The sequence below is a fragment of the Lipophrys pholis genome (assembly GCF_963383615.2).
Source record: "Lipophrys pholis genome assembly, chromosome: 5".
NCBI classification, from domain to species: Eukaryota; Metazoa; Chordata; class Actinopteri; order Blenniiformes; family Blenniidae; genus Lipophrys; species Lipophrys pholis.
The window spans coordinates 32,935,866-32,956,867 of record NC_137628.1 but is presented as its reverse complement, the minus strand read 5'-3'; the positions used below and the strand labels follow the sequence as shown (position 1 = coordinate 32,956,867).

Below are 21,002 nucleotides of genomic sequence, written 5' to 3'. Positions count from 1 at the left end.
CTGTACAAGAAATAAGAAATGTGTAAAAGGAAAAATAAATTAAATACTTCAAACTTATACTTGATGCAAAAGTGCCATCGATTGGCATGAACAAAAATTGCTCAACATGACGTCCTTCAAGCAGGAATGGTGTGATCAGGTATGGACTAGTCCCCCTGAACAGAAAGACCCCCCCACAGGCCTCGCTGCTTTGCTTTGTATTGCTTTTGTTTTTTCCAGACAGCTTGACTCATCCAGTAAATGCAATGGAAAAGACAAAGACAAAACAGGAGAAGCATTGACAAAATGGAATAAGCCACTCCAGGCTGCAATGCTCTTATATTGGCAGCCCAGCAATAATACATAACGTGCCATACCTCCAGTTGAGCGGGACTTCTGTAATAAATTCATGTTGATTCTTGGTGTTTTTTTACGCCATATGAAGGATGATATCTGGCTGTTTAAGTTGTGAAAGGAAGACTTTGTCAGGAAGAATGGGAGGCACTGAAATAAATAAATAAACTTGAGGGAGTACATTCATCTTAATTGTGCTGATCCTGCCCCTGAAGGAAAGAGGTAGAGGGTCACAGCGTTCGAGGTCTTGCTTCAGATTTAAAAGCAGAGGCTGGTAATTAGCTTTAAAAAGATCTTTGTCGTCCGATGTAACCCACATGCCTACATATCTGAACTTTTGGGGGATTATTTTTAAGGGGGTTGACTCAACATGCCGCTCCTCCACTTTAGTACTGGACATAAGTTCACTTTTAAGGAGGTTTATTGTAGGGATGCATCGATAACACTTTTTTCTCATAACGAGTATTGTTTGAGTACTCACCGATATGAGTACATAGGCGCTTGGTGCAACAGACCAAACCCAGGCAGTGGTTTGGCTGCTAAAGCCAGTTTAAGTAGCAGCAGCTCCATTTCAGTGTTTTAGGCAGCGAGCCTCCAACCGTCATTTGGACGGTCAATTTTCGAAAATGACTGCAGAAAAAACAGCGCACAGGCTCAAAGCCATTTTTCTGGCTTTGAGCAACCTGTGCGTTCCCCACTGCAAGGCGCAGGCGGTGCCGTAAACTGCATGCTGCCATAAAGTGGTATCGGTGTCGTGGTATCGGTGGCAGTTTTATGAGTACGAGTACTCATACCTGGTATCGAACCAGGGTTCGACACCCTGGTGCATTCTTAATTTATTTTATAGCCCGATATGTTTCCAAATTTTGAGAGTAGAGCTAATAGTTCAGGAAAGCACGATAGAGGGTTCGTGATACACAATAACATGTCATCTGCATAAAGTGAGACTTTACTCTGAACCTGCCCGATGGATGCCCTGTTAGAAGGGCTCTGTCTCCGTGCTAATGAAAGCGGCTCAAGTGCAGTAATGAATACTAGTGATGACAGAAAGCATCCCTGCCTTCTACCTTGTTTGAGCTCAAAGTAGTTGGACAGGTTGCTATTCATGCACATGACAGCCACTGGTAGAGTATATGGAATTTTAATCCAGGATATGAATGTAGGGCCAAAACTAAAAATTTCTAAAGTCTTTAAAAGGTAGTCCCACTCCACCTGTTCGAACGCCTTTTCAGCGCCAAGTGAAAGAACTACCTCAATATCGTCGGGACTGGCAGAGTGGGACCGTAGAGAATGTTAAATAATCTATTGTTGGAAAAAAAAATAATTATGAACTCTGTTTGATCGGGTGCAATAATAATAGAGGGAATAATCTTTTCGAGATTACATGCAAGAATTTTGGCACCGATTTTTGTATCTGTGTTCAACAACAAAATAGTCCAATATGAACTGCAAACGAGGGTTTCTATTCCCATTTTAAGTAGCAAAGAAATAACTGCTTGGTGCATGGTTGAGGTAGGGACTTTGAGACAAAACATTCTTCCAATACCAACAGCAGTAAAGGGGTCATTTGATTTGAGAATTGCTTAAAAAAGTCATTTGTGAAGCCATAAGGCTCTGGGGCTTTACCACTTAGCATGGCCCTAATTGCTGAGGCTATCTGAGCATGGCTGAAAAATCTTTTTCTAATTCAGTGGACAGTTCTGGATCAAAACGAGGCATATTCAGGGATGTGAAGAAGTATTCAAAGCAATGGGGTTAGCAGACGAATCCGAAGTATATAACGATTGGTAAAAACCTTTAAAATATGAATTCATTTTTTCATTGTCGGTATGTTTCAGACCACATTCATCATCTTTCCCAGGATGGTCTGGTTAGCAGTTCTTTGGCGTAGCTGATGCACAAGTCTTCCTCCAGCCTTTTCCCCATGTGTGTATGTTTAGTTTTGAACTTGACATTCAGAATCAAACTCTGTTTGTAGTGACGGACGTTTTTTGATTGTGTCTGCGGTGGGGGAGTGGCTGCGCAGCGTGTCTAGTTCTAATATTCCATCTGTTAATTTTTTGAGATGTTCAGTGTTTCCTTTTTTTTTTTTTTTGCACACTATGAGATTATTTCATCTCATCAGCCCAGGTACGCACAGCCCTGAGGAGGATCAACCCCCGCAAAGCAGCAGGACCAGACAACATCCCTGGGTGGGCCCTCGGAGCATGTGCCAACGAGCTGACAGACATTCTCACCTCCATCTTCAACCTTTCCCTCAGCCAGCGAGCACCGTCCCCTCCTGCTTCAAGGCCACCACCATCATCCCCCTCCCCAAGGAGAGCCTCCCCACCTGTCCGAATGACAAACAGGCCAGTAGCACTCACTCCAATCATTATGAAGTGCTTTGAGAGGGTGGTGCTGAGCCACATTCAGAAAAGTATACCGGACACATTGGACCCCCTGCAGTACGCCTACCGTCCCAACAGGTCCACCTCAGACGCCATTGCTGGAGCCCTTCACTTTTCCCTCTCCCATCTGGAAAATAAAGCCTCCTCCATCAGGAGGCTCTTTATTGACTACAGCTCTGCTTTCAACACAGTCCTCCCCCACAAGTTCCTCCACAAACTGCTTTCCTGGACTTCACCCCACCCTTTGTGACTGGCTCCTGGACTGTTTGACTGGCAGGCCCCAGACTGTCAGGATTGGGCTCAGGACTTCAGCCAGCATTATCACCAACATTGGCACTCCTCAGGGTTGTGTCCTCAGCCCCACCCCCTACACCCTGTTCACCCAAGACTGTGTCGCCTCCCATGAGGACAACACCATCCTGAAGTTTGTGGATGACACTGCAGTGATTAGACGTATCACTGGCGGAGACAAAGCGGCCTACAGGAGGGAGGTGTCCAGTCTGGTGACATGTTGTGAGGGCAACAACCTCACCCTCAACACGGACAAGACGAAGGAGCTGATAGTGGACATGAGGAAGCAGAGGGGTCCTCATCAGCCACTGTCTATCCAGGAGCTGGAAGTGGAAAGGGTGAGCAGCTTCAAGTATCTTGGGGTCCACATCAGTGAGGACCTCACCTGGACCCTCAGCACCACACAGCTGGTGAAGAAAGCTCAACAGCGGCTGTACTTCCTGAGGAGGCGGAGGACATTTGGCATGTCCCCAAAGATACTCAGCAACTTCCACATCTTCATTGTTGATCCCATCCTGACCAGCTGCATCACCGTGTGGCACGGCAGCACCACTGTCATGGACCGCAAACACCTGCAGAGAGTGGTGAAGACCACTGCAGAGATCACCAGGACTCCACTGCCCTCTCTGCAGAGCATCTACAAGCGAGTCCACAGGAGAGCTGCTGCCATCATCAAGGACCCCCTCGCCCGCAACAAGGACTGCTCACACTTCTACCCTCAGGCCGGAGGGACACAAGTGTGAACTGCAAGACCACCAGACTCAAGAACTCTTTCTTTCCCTCTATCAGACTCTAAACAGCTGACAGGAGTCCAGCAGACTATTCATGCCCCCCATAGCTCTCGTTTTACTGAATTTGCACAACTTCTGTACAGTATATGCACTTTAGATGCACACGTGTACAGTTCACATCTGTCCCAAATACTGCTGACTACTTCACACCTTTATGTACAGACTGGAGTATTTTTTACTTCCACCTTAAACCGTATATTGTATATTCACTTGTATTTTGCAGTTTTAATGTATAGATCTATATTTCTATTGCTTAAGTTCATTATAGTTTTTAATTATGTAGCGTTCAGTGTGGGCAGCAAAGTAGGAATTTCATTGTACAGGGAAACACGTTTCTTTACTGTACACATGACAATAAACACTTTGAATCTTAGAATCCTTCACAACAGTGTTGGCTTTAAATGGTAAAAAAAAACTATTCAACATAAAGTACTTTTTTTTAAAAATTCAAGTAACATTTCAAATGTAAATGGTCATTTGGCCTAAATCTCTTTGGAACTCCAAGTACTAGATAAACAGGCGTGTTGGAGGTGTCCATGGTGTGGAACAGGTGGCGGAGAGCAGGTAGAACCACTGAATATGAGACATGTCTCACCTCCAAGGAGCTCAGGCACAAATCTACGGAAGAGTTTTAGGGCCACTGAAGAAAAAAAAAAAAACTTTGGAGGCAAAAAAAAAAAGCCTTCGTGGCTCCAGAAAAAGTCGAAAATCAAAGTCGAGATTTTTGTTTTTCACGGAGAGACTTTCTGTCCATCCCTCATCATTTACCCGTAGATGTGAATTCACATTAAATCAATTAATTGTGACTATATCAGGTTGCTTACTGCTGATGGACGTGATTTTAAACAGGATTTCCTTGATTAATAAGAACATTTAAATAAGCAGCCGGGATCCGTGTCTTTGTCCTTCGTACTCGACGAACTTCCTCTACAGAACCAGGCAGCAGGCTGCTCTGTCTCTTCTGGTCCTGGTACTGATGATAACTGTGTTCCTCTACAGAACCAGGCAGCAGGCTGCTCTGTCTCTTCTGGTCCTGATACTGATGATAACTGACTATGTTCCTCTACAGAACCAGGCAGCAGGCTGCTCTGTCTCTTCTGGTCCTGGTACTGATGATAACTGTGTTCCTCTACAGAACCAGGCAGCAGGCTGCTCTGTCTCTTCTGGTCCTGATACTGATAACTGTGTTCCTCTACAGAACCAGGCAGCAGGCTGCTCTGTCTCTTCTGGTCCTGATACTGATGATAACTGTTCCTCTACAGAACCAGGCAGCAGGCTGCTCTGTCTCTTCTGGTCCTGATTCTGATGATAACTGACCGTGTTTATGAGCTCCATTCTGTCCTGAAGCATCTTTTCATCACGTCATTAAACCGCCTGATGCATTTTGAGGAAGCAGTCACACCGCTGGCTTGTGGAGGGACAGACTGTTTTTTCCACCGTGAAAAAAAAAAATCTCGACTTTGATTTTTGACTTTTTCTGGAGCCACAAAGGTTTTTGTTTTTTTGTAGCCTCCGAATTAATTTTTTTCTTCAGTGGCCCTAAAACTCTTCCGTACAAATCTGCAGAAGACAGTTCAGGAAAAAAATTATTTATCTACAAAATAACAGTCAATTATAGAGAAACAGTAACAATAAATGCCATTAAAACAGTTTTTATTTACCTGCATGTCTCAAGGAGAGTTGCCAGCTTTTGGAGTTTACCAGCTCTGATGGAGTCAACATGACCAGCTTGTCCTTCTGTCTGTCTCAAGCAGCAACAACAGCCTCTTGATTCTTCAGCAGACGAGGGATCATTTGAAGCGTTGAATTCCACCTTGTGGAAACATCCTGGATAAGTGGTTCTGGTTCTGCCCCAGTCCTGTTTGTTCCTGCTGTAGTTCCTCAGTATGAGCAGGGCTGTCTTTAAAGTCACCCACTTTCTTAAGACATTTTGCTAATGTCTCACTAAACCCACTATCAGCAAGGCTGACAGTGATGGTTCTCTGTAAGATGTGAGCAACACAAGGCATATGTTGAAAAGGGAAGTGTCTTGCTGCAGCCATCATGTTCCGTGCACTGTCTGCTCCAATTGTGGGGGTCTTTGGTTGAATTCCCCATTCCTCTGCCACAGAGAGAAACTGTTCAGTGTCTGGTGTGTGTCTTCTGCACAGTCAGGACTAAAGACTGGAGATGCCATGTCCCATCTGTGACATCAGCAACACCAACATAATTGGAATTACTAACGTTGGTCCAATGATCCCCAGTCAGAACCACAAATTCAGCTTTCTGCAATGCATTCTTTTTACGTGCTTTTCAGTTTCATAAAGCTGTTGGACCTGGTTTGAAACAGTTTTTCTGCACGGCAGCTGGAATGTTGGATCGCACGTTGCTATCTGTAGCACATTTTCTAATCCCTTATCTTCTACCACTGATAGTGGTCTACAGTCCAGAGCAATCCATTTAGCAAGTCAATTTGTGAGTTTATTCGACCTTGACTTACTCATTTTGCTCCTGAAGCCAGTCATTTGTTCGAGTTTGGCCTGCAAACGCCTCTTGTTTGGACTCGTACCAGAGCTGCTAGCTCTAGTACTCGCTCCGGTGGTTTAGGTGCCCCCATTTGGGGACCAGGGCTCTAGACCCTCTTAGTTTTGTTAGCTCTGTTTTAAAAATGTTTTGAAAATGATAACGGACAGACAGAACTTGTAGCACGATTGATCAGTAGTTCGTAAGCGGTGTTCATCAGTGGTTAATTAGCAGTGTTGATCAGTGGTTAGTTAGCTTTTCCTTTCCTCCCTCTCCTGGATGAACATTGATGTCTGCTCCTGTGTGCAGCTCACCCTGGTGGATATGATCATCTATGGTGCGCTCACAGCCTCACATTGTGAGGGAGTCCGGTGGTCCAGAGTTCTACGTCCGCTGCTCCTGGTCAACGTCACAGAGGGACGACAGGTAAGAGAGTACAGTCAATGTAACCCTAACCCTAACCCTGCATCACATTTATTCACATTCTGTTCACATTTTACTACTCCTACATTTTGACATAAAGAGCAGCTCTGTGAAAATATTTAGGCACAGATAATAAAAAAAAGAGGATTAACTAAAGTTCCTCCATTTATGATATCTATTGACGAAGAGGAAAAAGGAAATTTAGCAAAAGTACTTGTTCAGGATTATTTTTTTCTTTAGTTAAAACATATCGTGTGTTTGATGTCATTTTGAAGGTTAAATGTTTTATATAGTTTAAATTGAATTTGTCCTAAGGGGCTGTCTTGACTTTTGTTTAGTGTTTTACTTTAAACAGCATCTAAAACTTGCTGAGCTTTCAATGGAGCGAGGTGTGGATTCGGTGGCTCCACCCAATTTCGGTTAAAATTGTTATTCAACTGTGCTTTTTTCTTACAACCAAGTGTTTTTCGTTGTATTTGTTCACTGGATACCTGAAGACATAATTTGGACGACTTTGCAATGACGGGAAGGGAAAAAGTGGTTCTATTCAGACCCGGCTGAAGTCGTGCCCATGGGCCCCGACCGCTGAGCTCAACATGTGGAACCCTCCCCAGCACGGCGTCGGTATGGACGTTGACGCTCTACAACTCGAGCTGCTGTCCTCCCTGAAAGAAGACATTGCTGGAATCATTAAGAAGGAGCAGCAAGAAGTTCTCAGAGATGCGCTGTCACCCACTAAGGCTGAGCTACAAGCCGTGAAACAGCGAGCGTGTGACAAAGTTGCTAATGATGCTAAGTGGGCTAAGCTAACAGGCACCGCGGGAGACATGGAGGAAGCGCTTTCAGGATGCACGGAGAAATAGCCGCCATGAAAACCACCATGGAGCGCCTCACTGCCAAGCTTACAATGCTTGAAGACAAATGTGAGGAGCTGGAATCAAGATCACGCCGCAGGAAGTGAAGGATTATGGGTGGAGTAGAAGCCCTGGCTCCTGCTCTCCTGCAGCCGCGGCCACCTTACTGAAGGAAGCGTTTGTGCTGGATAAGGCACCGCTTATTGATCGGTCTCATCACACTCTTCAACCTCAACCTAAACCGGGCGACCGACCACGAGCCATAGTGTGCAGGCTTCACTACCACAGTGACTGGGACCAGATCCTACGCCGGGCCAAAGAACGTCAGCGGATCAAAGTTGGAGTCGTGGTTATTCCGGTCTTTCTGGATTACACTCCCAAGGTGCCCCGGGCTCGGGCGGCATTCAACGATGTCCAGCAGCTTCTCCGGGACGTCGAAGGATTCAGATACGGACTTTTCTACCCGGCGCAGTGACGCATTACTTACAAGGGTGCTGAGAAGAAGTTTACATCACCGGAGGAAGTGACAGAATACGTGAAGAGTCTGAACCTGGGTGAGATGGATCCAGACTCATTCTCAGTGAACTTTTCATTGTAGTTTACAAGTGCCTCACTTTTATATATATATATATATATATATATGTGTGTGTGTGTATATTTATGCTTTTTGTTCGAACTATTTTCAGTTCTTTGACATTAAACACGCCGGCCTTTTGTTTGGTTAATTATTAAGAGATTTGGGTCACACCTAGTATTTTCACCGACCATTGTGGTTTTGAGGGTTATCACTGTAATGTAATACTTTTTTTTTTTAATTGAGAAAGGAAGTTCTTCCTCTTGTTTTTTGGTTAATAGTTAAGATATTTTATTAAAAAGTTATTTGGTAAATAATGCAGACTTTGTTGTTCTATTTTTTTTAAATTGGTGGGAGTCATGTTCACTCTCAGTGTACTTCTGTTTTTGTCTGCTCAGCATTGTCTTTGAGTTGATCCCTTCTGACTGTGGACAACCTCTTCCTGTTGCTGTGACACTGCTGTCTCCACTGTTCTTTACTTATATGGGGACTTTGGGTGTATTTGTTCAGGGTTTGTTTGGGGGGAGGGGGGTCTCATCTCAGCTCACTTTGGTCACTTTGTTTTTCTTTCCATGTTTTTAAATGGTTAATCCCACTGGAGGCTGCGGTACAGCCGGGCCAGGCTCATCACTCACATTCATTAGTTGGAATATCCAGGCCGTGGGGCGTCCTGTAGAAAGATCAGAAGTTTGTACCTGTCTGAAACAGTGGCAGTCTCCTGTAGTGTTCTTACAGGAGACCCTTCAGATTAAAGATCACTACAGGTTGCAGTGCTCATGGGTCAGTCAAGTTTTTCATTCACAGTTCAACTCTAAGTCAGGAGGGGGCGCTATTCTGATTAGTACAAAGTACCGTTTTCAGCCACGAATGTTAGAGCTGATGAAAATGGCAGATATGTGATAGTTGCTGGTGTGTTGATGCAGAAAAAGGTTCTGTTAGTTAATGTATTTGCCCCAAACATTGATCATAGATTGTTAAGCAACCTGCCGCTTTTGAATTCACATTTGTTAATTTTTGGTGGAAACTTAAATTGTGTCTTTGACCCAGCATGAGACGGACCCAGTCCCTGAAACCTGAACGAATCCTCAATGTCTCAATCCTTCTCAGACTTAGGATTCACAATGGCTTTGTTGACCCTGGGAGATCCTGCAATCCATCTAGTAAAGCATTTCCTTTTTTTTCTAAGGTGCATGACTCCTATTCAAGGATTGATTCTTTTTATTGACCCAACTCTAAATTCCTGTGTTGTTTCTACGGACTATTGGAGTATAATAATATCTGACCATGCACCAGTACTATTAGATATACAGTTTAAGTCCACAAACAAAGCCACCATGAGGGAGGTTTAATTCGCTTCTGTTGGCAGATAAAGAATTTTGTGATTTTATTTCTAGTTTTTGTTGTTTAATAAGAATGATTCTACTTCATCTTCATTATTATGGGAGACACTTAAATCCTCTCTCAGAGGGCAGATCATTTATTACTCTGCACTTTCAAGTAAAATAAGTAATTCTAGGCTTATGGAACTTACTACTGCTATTAGTAACCTTGATCAAAGATACGCCTCACTCCCTCCACCTGAATTATATTAAGAGCGTATGGAGGTACAATTAGAATTTGATTTAATTTCTACCAAAGAAGCTGAACGGTTGTTATTACATAGTCGCGGTTCATTCTATGAATATGCTGATAAAGCAAGCCGCCTATTGGCACATCAGTTACGGCATCAAGCAAGTTCTCGAATTATCTGTAGTATTCAAAACACCCAAAGTATCATTATGACTGATCCCACTGTAATTAATGCCACCTTCAAATCATTTTATTCTTCTCTATATACATCGGAATTTCCCCAAGACTCAAACAAAATGAAAGAATTCCTCCAAAGCCTCTCTAATCTGGTTAATGACCCCAATATTGCCAAAAATCTGGACTCCCGGTTCCGCCTGGTCCAAGTAACAAATTCAATTAAAGCAATGCAGTCAAATAAAGCAACTGGCCCTGATGGCTTCTATCCAATTTTACAAAAAGTTTATTGAAGAATTGGCCCCACTACTTTTAGCTGTTTAATGAATCGTTAAAAAGAGGTCATTTACCAGCAACCCTGACGCAGGCCACGATAGTTTTACCTCTTAAAAAGGACAAAGACCCAACCTTCCCAGGTTCTTACAGAACACTGTCTTTGCTAAATGCAGACGTAAAGGTGTTTTCTCCCTTTGGGTATATCCCAAGAGCAAAATGGTTTTATCAAGGGACCTCAATTATTTTTTAATCCCCGCACTCTTGTGCACTCTTGTGTCAAACGAGAAGGCGTTTGACAGGGTGGAGTGGGAGAACTTGTTTGTGGTTTTGATGAAGTTCGGATTTAATGATAAATTTGTTTCTTGGATTCGTCTTCTTTATTCATCCCTGAAAGCTTCATCGTGTTCATACTAAAGACACAGTCTCTGAATATTTTTCTCCTGGTTGAGGAACACGACAAGGCTGTCCGTTATGGCCTTTGCACTCTGCTCTTGCTAGGGAGCCCTTGTCTATTGCTCTGCCGTCTTCCTCCTCATTTACAGGGATTTTCCTGAACACAAATTGTCTTTATATGCAGATGATTTGTTGTTCTATGTATCAAATCCAACTAGTTCAATTCCCAAGGTTTTGGGTATTTTAAATAATTTCAGCTCCTTTTCAGGTTATAAATTGAATTTGTAGAAAAATGAATGCTTTACCATAAATATTGCTGCTTGCAAGCTTCAGCGATCTGATTTACTTTTTAAACTTAATCCCACTGGATTTAAGTATCTCGGTATCAACGTAACACGCTCGATGTCTAACCTCGCTTCTGCAAGTTTTTCTCCTCTTATTGCAAAAATAACTTCTGACATCCAGCAATGGTGACATCTTCCTCTTTCCCTCTTGGTAGGATTAATGTGGTCAAGATGAAGATCTTACCAACATTTCTTTTTCTGTTTTAGTCGATTCCTCTTTTTCTGCCAAAAACCTTTTTCGATTCTTTGGAAAAGATTATTTGTGGTTTTATCTGAGATGGAAAACCACAGAGAGTTCGTAAAGCATTATTGCCACAATGCAGACTCAGCAGGGGACGTGCTTTACCCAACTTTCAATCATATTATTGGGCAGCTCACAGACATAAAATCTGTTATAGGTTAAAATCATTTGGCTCCCCCTGGTGGAGAATGGAATTATCATCTTGCGATGGGACTTCAATTCCTCATTTTTACCCCTTAACCAGCTAAACCTTGGATATATACAGATAATCAGGTGGTTTGTAATACAAAGTCTGGTTTCAGTTTGGTTTGGTGGCAGCCTTCTCCTTATGTCCTGTAACTAGGAATCATTTGTTTACCCCCTCTCTTTCAGATTCAGTATTTTCAGTTTGGCATGATAGAGGTGTCAAACAAGTCAGGAGTTTATACACATCTGGGCTGTTCGACAGCTTTACCAATTTATCTTCCAACTATAAATTACCAGGTAATCATTTGTTTCAATATTTTCAAATCCGTCATTTTGTTTCTAAATGTTTCCCTAATTTTCCCTCCCTACCTCCTGAACAGCCGTGTGAGTCTAGTCGCCATCAGAGAGGCTGAGATCTGAGATCTATCATTTGATTTTAACGCTAAACAATCAATAGTCAGAATTAAGAATTCTTGTGAGAGGGAGTTGGGAATACAGATCACTGAGGAGCTTTGGGAGGATGGAAGCTCTTAACAGAATTAGAACGTCGTCTTCGTGTGCTCGTCTTAGCCTGACTCAGCTTAAAGTAGTTCATAAGTCCATTTCTCCAAATCTGGGCTCTCTAAGATTGATCCAGAACTGGAGGACATGTGTGATCAATGTAACGGTCCCCATGTCATCTTGGTCTTATGTTATTTCTCTGTCCTTATTTATATCATTTTGGTCCAGTTATTTTAAAACATTTTCATTGATTCTTAAAGTGAGGGTGCAGCCTTCTCCATTTATTGCCATATTTGGGATTCCTGATTCCTCATTGGTTTTAAATTCAGCACAGAGATATGGTTTCCTTTACGTCCTCAATAGCAAGGCGCACATTGTTGTTACATTGGAAGGTTAACCCTCACTTTGCCTGCGGCTTCAGGACATGGTATTTTTTCTAAAACTTGAGAAAATTGAATATACAATTAGAGGATGTACAGAAAGGTTTTACCAAAGAAGGCAATGTTTTTTATCTTATTTTTCAGCTCTCAATATGCTGCCCAACTAAATGTGCCTGGCAGTGCTTGGTGTTTATTTTATTTTCATTAATCAATTTTTTGTTTTGTATATGTAGTAGGTATTCATTAATGTCTACCTGTGTAAATACGTATAATATACATTTGTTGTTGTACTTGCACTGAATTTAGTGAGCTGAGGAGGTTTTTTATTCTGGGTTTTTTTTCTTTTTTTCTTTTTCCTTTTTTCTTCCTGGGGGAGAAAAATCCAAAACGTGTGCTTTTTCTTTTAGAAGTAGACTTTGATGTGTTGTTAGATTGGAACTACGGAGTTAAAAGTGTGCTTTAAGGATGTATCATGTGATATAACTCCACTCGAAAAGGTATGTGTACTTCATTGTAATGTCTATTCTTGGACTCAATAAAACAAAAAAGAAAAAAAACTCACCTTGGTCCAGAAAGAGAAGATCTAATTCTCATGTCTCTCCTCTTTAACATTAATAAATGAGCTTGATGTTTATTTTTCACCAATCCAACATTCCAGAGTGACTTTCTGCTCCTTTCACTTTATTTCTGGACGTGTCTGAATCAAAAGCTTCAACATGGAGGAATGGAGGTGTAGAATGATAGAACGCTGCTCTGCAGCCGTTTCCTATGGCAACCTATTTAAACACATGCTAAATGACAATTAAAGTTCTCTTTCACATGAAGCCATTAAAAGGCTCATTTTATGGCAAAAAAACCTCCAAGCTTTCATTTACAGTAGTTTGTAGTTTGTTTAGTAGTTCCTGAGGAACCAGAAGTCTGGCTTCATTATAAAGAAGTTCTGTGGAGCTTCTCATAGCGGAGCGCCCCCTGCTGCCTCATGCAGACCTCAGCCTTCATCAATCCAGAGATTAAATGATCTGGTTCCCTCGCTTTATTCATTTGAGGTAACGACTTATTATCTGGTTCCCACGTTCTTATTATTTTCTCTCTGGCCACTCAGTCCACTCTCTAGATGGTTCTCTCTAGATGGTTCTCTCGGGTCAAATTAAAAACAAAGAGGCAACATGAAGCCTCTGATCATCCAGCTCAGTTTTCATCTTCCTCTTTAACATCCTGGTAGTTTGTCATGTTTTATGGTCGTTTAATAGAGCAGATAAAAACACTGCGCTGCCTCCACCACTATGTTTAAGGCAAAACACGGAAGCACGGAGACTTGGAAGTGGGCGGAGCCTTGGGTGGAGCGTCAGGGATGCTAACCACTGTTGTTAACCTCACAGTTAACTAACGGGATGACTAAATATGTTTTAAACTTAACATATTTAATGGTTGTTTAGCTAACGGCGGGTTAAGGATTTAACCGGCAGTTCGGGCTTAACCAGTGGTTAAAGTAACCCAGTTTAGAAGAACCGGGCCCTGATGTGATTCTTTGATGAAGGACCATTTCCACACATTTCTTCAGTGAAGACAGGAAAGAGAAACGACGTTCGCCTGCGGTGGCTTAGTAAAAGAAGATTTCATGATCTGATCCGTCACTTCCTGTCCTGGTTCTGAATTTGTCCCTCACTCAGTGTTGTTGTGATGTGTGTGTGTGTGTGTGTGTTCTGATAACAACTGAGTCTGAGTTGATGTTTCAGCTCCGCAGAGCATTCAGAAGCATCCGGAATGCCCTCCCTCAGATCTTCTATGTATTCCTGCTCTTCATCTTCAGCCTCCTCATCTTCTCCCTCATGGCCCTCAAGCTGCTGGGCAAACGGTGAGACGCTTCTCAAACTAATGTTTCTGGGTCACACAACGTTCTTTTGTCCACAGAACTTCCCACATTTTGAATTAAAATCTGTTTTTGGGAAGAAAAAGTAATAAAGGTGAAGAATGAGCAGAGGTGAAGAGGTGAGGGAAGGGAGGTCGTTCTCTGGTTGGAATCACACTGCAGACAGTGTGACTGGAGAAACCTTCCACTCTGAGTCAGGTCCAGTCCACAAACCGGGACAGAGCAGGATGTTACCCCCGTTAACTGCAAGCAGCTCACAGGAGGTACGGTAGTTAAGGTAGTTAAGATCGCTGCCACTGTCATATTAGTAGAGTCATCAAACTCCCAGCTTCTCTCAGCTTGGAGACGAGAAAACAACCATGTTTAGTCAGATCGTGTCCACAAACCAATCCATCCTGTTTTCGTCTGAATAACACACATTTAGTTTTTAGAAAAATGTTTAATAAACAATTAAATAAAGAACATTTTCTGTTTGAAGGGACCAATGAAGTTTTTGTATGAGTCTGTATCCTTGTAGTTCTCTTTGAGTTCCTGCAATCAAGTACTGCATGAAGGGTGAAGACAGTCAGTCGGGCTCTTCAGTGTTTGTGTTCCAATGTACCAACTTCATCTTTAGTTTAGCGATAGATGTTTCAATAAAGGACTAAAATATATTAAGATTTTTAGACCCTACATGAATTTTACAAACTTATGTTTTACATAAGATGTCAAAAACCAAATGTTGTGAAAAACCGATTTTCATGTTTGTCCAACATGTTCTGATTGACTTGTGTTTGACAGGACTGCGGTTTGTACATTTCAGAAGAACTGAACACAAGATGTAGTAAATGTTGTCTTCTCTGCAGAGACCTGAAGACTTTAGAAGGAGAACCCTACTTCACCAACTACCTGTCCATTGTCTTCGACCTGTATGTGCTGGTCACCACAGCCAACAGCCCCGACATCATGTGAGACCAACTTCACTTTTAGAACTCCTTTGTTCTGTCCACGACAAGAAACTTCACTTTTATTTGTGTCCCCATAGGACAAATGGTGCTGCAGCAAAGTATAAAAACATATACATACATACATACATCCCAAGAGGGAGAGAATAATAGAGTTTGCTGCAACAACACCAGTCGCAGTTACTCAACAGAATTTTAAAATAAACTAAAATAGGCCTACCGACTGTAAGAGAAGGTTGTTAAAGTGACGTCAGTGCATATTCCAGGTTTCTGCGTCCCGTGAGAAGCCACAAATCAAATCAAATCAGGTCCGACTTCTCTAATCCTGCGCTGATTTCAGGAGGGAAATGGCTTTAGGGACAAAACAGTGCTGGTACCTGTTTCCCTTCATTCTAGGAAATCTGAGCTAAAAGCCAGAAGGCAAAAACTGGACCTCAGCATGACACGGTCCCCTACAAGAGTCTTGTCGCTTTGGCACACATTGACATGAAGTGCCTCTAAAATATATTTATAATCAATACATTTTTACAGCGTTAGCAGAATGTTTTGGTGCAAAACAAAATGGCCGATGAGTATTGAAATGTCCACGGCTTGGTACAGCCCATTGAGTCAGTACTTACAAAGACACAAGGCTTGTGGCTTTGTCATATGATCATCAAATCCTAGATTAGAGCTTCACCTGTGACAAATAATAAATCAACTCATTCTTAGGTGTGTATAAAAAGAACGCCAGTACACAGACGTTCACATCAACTGCAACCTGACCTCTGACCTCATGCCTAAGATTCGCCCTGAGAACAAAGTGTTAATTATCACGAGGCTGAAGACCAGATCGACTGCTGAGGTGTTAGAAACCGTCACTGTATCTCAGCGTCAAGTACAGAGGATAAGAAGAAGATATGAAGAGACTGGAGATGTTTCTGACAAGCCCAGGTCAGACGGACCCTGATTGTTGTCTCAGAGATCCAGAACCAGGGAAAGCTGATATTCCACTGCAGCAGAGCTTCATGAGGTCCAGTTGCCTGAAATCCCAGGGTCAACCAGATCAGTTTGTCAAATCCTGTCTTGAAGTGGACTCATGGTCGAATCAAAGCCCAGAAATCAGCAGTAAACAAGAGACGATTAAAAAACGGCGGCATTTTCCTGATGAATCTATTGTTGAATTTGATCACAGTCGCTGCAGATATTGCAAGAGATCTACTGGAACCGAGAAAACAGTCAAGTTTGGTGGCGGAAGAATCCTCGTCTGGGGTTCCATCCAGTATGGGGGTGGAAGGCCACGTCAATAGTCTGAAATATCAAGGAATCGTAGCTGCCGCTTACATTCCCAACTATAACAGGGGCCAGGTTCTGCAGCAGGATGGTGCTCTATTGCAAACTTCCATCTGTACGTCAAAGTTCCAGAAGGCAAAATGGATCAAGGTGCTCCAGGATTGGCCAGCCCAGTCACCTGACATGATCATCATGGAGCATGTCTGGGGTCGGATGAAAGAGCATGGAAGAATCTTGATGATCTCTGGGAGGCATGCAAGACTATTTGTGACGGGGGGGGGGGGGGGGGGGTGGACGGAGGCTCATGTGCAGGAAGCAACAGATGGAACATCAACAAAGGATTTTATTTTAAACTGAAAAAAGAACTAGTCTTGAGTCTTGCCTCCAGGTGATCCTCCAAAAGGAGTAGGGTTGGAGAGGGGTGACTCACGGACTGGATCCGAGTGGAGCGGAGTCAAGCTGAGAGCCGACGGAGGAGGGGGGGGGGGGGGTCTCTTCCAGACAGAAGCTCCCCTGAAGCCAAGCCGGATCAGACCAGTGAACTCTGTGGTGCCGAGGAGGTCCCGGGACGGGGTGGAGCAGCAGAGGAGATGGAAACACACCTGCAGCACCACTTTCATAATGGCTCTTTTAATTCTTTCATAAATAATACATCTTTTATTTTCCTGTATTTTCATTTTGAGAAAAGCATCGTCACACCAGGCTGTAGGTTCATCAACGACAGGACCATGGGAAAGTTCATGGTCCTGAAGGAGACTGATTAGTATGGCGTCGTCTACAAATTTGATTAAAAAAATCTGTCGTCATGCCAACTGCTGCAATCTCCTCAAAAGAGGAGAGGGGGAAGGACGCAGCCCTGGAGAGACCATGTGAATAATGACATGCGTCCATTCACCTTCACCCTTTTTTTTTAACGGTCAGAAAATGTTCAGAAAATTAAGAATCCAGCCTAAAACATTGAAATCCAGATTAAAATTGTTAAGAAGAGCTGAATTGTGTTAAAAGGAGAAGAGAAATCTCCAAATATCAGTTTATCATGGTTTTTGCTCACCTCAAGATGTTTTAATAAAGTGGCAGTGGCATCGTTGACTCCCCGACCGAACTGTAGACCAACTGTAGAGATCCAGTCGGTGTTCGGTCTGGGTGAGTCGCTCTCTCTTAAAGTCTTTCAGAGGGCCACAGGTCTGAAACCATTCAAAAAACTAAACAAGAACATTTTTTAGACTTTATAACCACTGTGTTCTGTCCACAACAAGAAATTCAAGAGCATTCTTTTTTTTATTTTTTTTTTTTAAGAATTTTATTTATTGTTTTTCATTTGCACACCGAACACCCCAGATTCTTCAGACTTCAGAGAGGCAGGGAGCTACTTAGGATGGAAATGGTGGAAATTGGCGAGTTGGAGTGGAGTTCCCTGGTAGCCCATGTTGGTCCTGTCCCATTTTCATGCAGTGATATCCAGTTATTAAATTTAGAAATATTGGTTCCTCCACAGTAGAATAAGAAGTTAGGGGGGGCCAGTCCCCCCAGAGCATTCTTTATATGCAACGCTTCTTTTTAAATTCATGGCTGCTGCACAGAATTTCATCATAGGAAATGTTTGATGTAATTTTATGAACTAATTTAGTCTGTCTGTCTGTGTAGTATGTCTGTGTAGTATGTCTGTGTAGTCTGTCTGTGTAGTCTGTCTGTGTAGTATGTGTAGTCTGTCTGTCTGTCTGTGTAGTATGTCTGTGTAGTATGTCTGTGTAGTATGTGTAGTCTGCTGTCAGGTGTGAGAGCCCAGAAAATAACCTTATTTGATTTTGTGTCTTGTTGGCAGGATGCCAGCTTATAACTCCAGCTTTGTGTTTGCCATCTTCTTCATCCTCTACATCCTGGTCAACACCTACATCTTCATGTCTGTCTTCCTGGCTGTAGTTTACAACACCTACAAGAAGCACCTGAAGGTACAGCTCTCACAACTCTGCCAACGGTCTCCATCACTACACTGCTGCTGTCAGTAAGGGAAGCAGGGGACTGGCTTGTTTCTCTGGGGCTGTAAAGTGTTTGGAGCTGCTCTGAGACGCTTCGTCTGAAGGAGCAGCTTCATGTCCTCGGTGGGGAGAAAGTCCATCTGATGTTTGTCTTTCTAACAAGGAATAGGAGGAAAAAACTATTGATTCATTCAAAAGACATCAAGCAGGTTAATAAAAGTATGATTATGAATGAAGGATCATTTCAAATGTTTCTGACATACAAAAGTAATACCTGGTCATCTTGATGTATTTTGGGAAAATAACACAATAATATTAAATATCGGACAAACACGTCTGTAGATTATAAACTCTTCATTAATTGCAGTAAATCACACTTTTCTTTCAAATGTACAATTCTGTTGCTTTGCATTAGCAGAGCATGAAGGAATAAATGACTGAATAATTAATCACATTGTGATTCCATGTTGTGGAGTTTTTATTGTGATCATAAGGCATTTGTGTTGTTTAGCCCTAATCAACACAATATAATCTAGTACAATAATAATTATATACTCCTGTGGTCACATGTGTTCACGTTGAACCCGCTTTCATCACTGAGAACCACAGACCACCACTGTCAGTTCTGCTGCTCAGATAGAGTACAGCGCCCCCTGCAGGGTCTCATGCCCTCACACGGGGTATTTATAGATCTGTGGTGATATTGGCTGTGTTATTGGTGGTGTTAATGACAGTGGTATTGATGATGGGATGGCCAATGTTATTGATAGAGCTATTGATGGTGGTAGTTATGGTATTCTTGACAGTGGTAGTTATGGTGGTATTGGCGGTGGTAGTTATGGTGGTATTGACAGCGGTGGTAGTTTTGGTGGTATTGGCAGTGGTAGTTTTGGTGGTATTGGCAGTGGTAGTTTTGGTGGTATTGGCAGTGGTAGTTTTGGTGGTATTGGCAGTGGTATTGACGGTGGTAGTTAGGGTGGTATTGGCGGTGGTAGTTATGGTGGTATCTGTGGTGGTAGTTATGGTGGTATTGACAGTGGTAGTTATGGTGGTATTGGCGGTGGTAGTTATGGTGGTATTGACAGCGGTGGTAGTTATGGTAGTATTGGCGGTGGTAGTTATGGTGGTATTGACAGCGGTGGTAGTTATGGTAGTATTGGCGGTGGTAGTTATGGTGGTATTGACAGCGGTGGTAGTTATGGTAGTATTGGCGGTGGTAGTTATGGTGGTATTGACAGCGGTGGTAGTTATGGTAGTATTGGCGGTGGTAGTTATGGTGGTATTGACAGCGATAGTCAGGGTGCAATTGACAATGCAATTAAAAATGGGTTTGATTGTGGTGTTGACGGTGTTAATGATGGTGTTGTTGTTGGTATTGACGGTGGTAGTTATGGCGATATTGACGATGGTGTTGATAGTTGTATTGACGGTGTTAGTAAAGGTGCTGTTAATGGTGGTGTTGCTGCAGTTATAGGAATGCTGTAGCCCTATCGCTGATTAAAACGATCTCATACCTAAATGCTTTGCTTTCAAGGTAAGTCGCCATGACTTTATAGTGTGACTTTCAGCTGGAGGACACTAGTGAATCAGAGAGGATCATGGGAAAATCGTGACGTCAGTGCAAACGATCTATTAAGTGGTAGTTAAATCCAACAGTCTTAACCAAACCTTACAAATGTTTCTTAACATCTGCAATTGTAGACATACACATTTCTTCTAGATTTGTCTGTATGGTTTTTTTTTGGGGGTAAAATATATTTGTTTCAACATTTAATATATTGTCTTTATATGACATCCACAAAATACAGCGGTATGAAACAATGTCCAGAAATGTGAAGACATTTAACAATTTATGTCAAACTTTTTTTAAATGCAATTTTTTGCTTCAGTGTTCAATGCAGCGAGAATGTATTTAAAAAATAACACAAATACTACAAATCACAGTCTTCTAGTGTTATTCTTTTATTGCCTGGTCCATTGGTGTTCTACCTAAATACATAGTCCGAGTGATTCACCAGCTGTCTGTGTGGCTGTGTCTGACAGGAAGAGGTCCGTCAGCTGGTGCGAGCTAAACGGCAGAAGATGTCTCGAGCCTTTGTGGTTCTGCACGAGCAGAAGGAGGAGGGTGGAGAGCCAGTGGTGGAGCAGGCCAGCTGGAACCAGCTGGTTCGACTGGTGCAGCCCGACATCAGCAATGCCCACAGACAGCTTCTGTGGAGCGTCTTGGACACCAAGAACCAGGGTTTCATCAGTGGGTCGTTTTCAAGAGTGATGATACATTGTCTGTGTGCATTAGTCTGAGCCATAGGCCACATACGGCCCAATTTCATCTCAATCTTCACCATAAATATTCATAACTCCTAACATTTGTTTTACTTAGTTTTAGTACAAAGAAGTATAACCTTTTTTCTGTTGGTTTTTACTAAATCTAATGTGAAGAACCTATAAATTCTTTAGAGAAATAAGTGCCCACGTGTAGCTGGATGTAAATGTAACAGTGCTCTCAGACAGGTTCAGTTCAGGGGCCTCATCAGGGGCCTCATCAGGGGCCTCATCAGGGGCCTCATCAGGGGCCTCATCAGGGGCCTCATCAGGGGCCTCATCTATAAAAACCCTGCGTAGGATTCCAACTAAAAATGTTTGTGCACCCAAAAGCTGAAAATGCCGTGCGCCAAAAAATATTCTGATCCGTAAAACCGTGCACATGCACAACTGCAT

At 42.6% G+C, this 21,002-nt stretch overlaps 1 protein-coding gene across 1 annotated transcript in view; it reads left to right on the top strand.

Moving 5' to 3' along the window:
• tpcn3 (two pore segment channel 3) overlaps window positions 1-21,002 on the top strand; it is a 38,234-nt gene that overhangs the window by 11,213 nt on the left and 6,019 nt on the right. Inside the window, exons 5-9 of the mRNA XM_080464273.1 lie at window positions 6,617-6,733; window positions 13,959-14,077; window positions 14,938-15,039; window positions 18,131-18,257; window positions 20,328-20,535. Coding sequence (XP_080320399.1) covers window positions 6,617-6,733; window positions 13,959-14,077; window positions 14,938-15,039; window positions 18,131-18,257; window positions 20,328-20,535 — 673 coding nt within the window. The remainder of the gene's footprint in view (window positions 1-6,616; window positions 6,734-13,958; window positions 14,078-14,937; window positions 15,040-18,130; window positions 18,258-20,327; window positions 20,536-21,002) is intronic.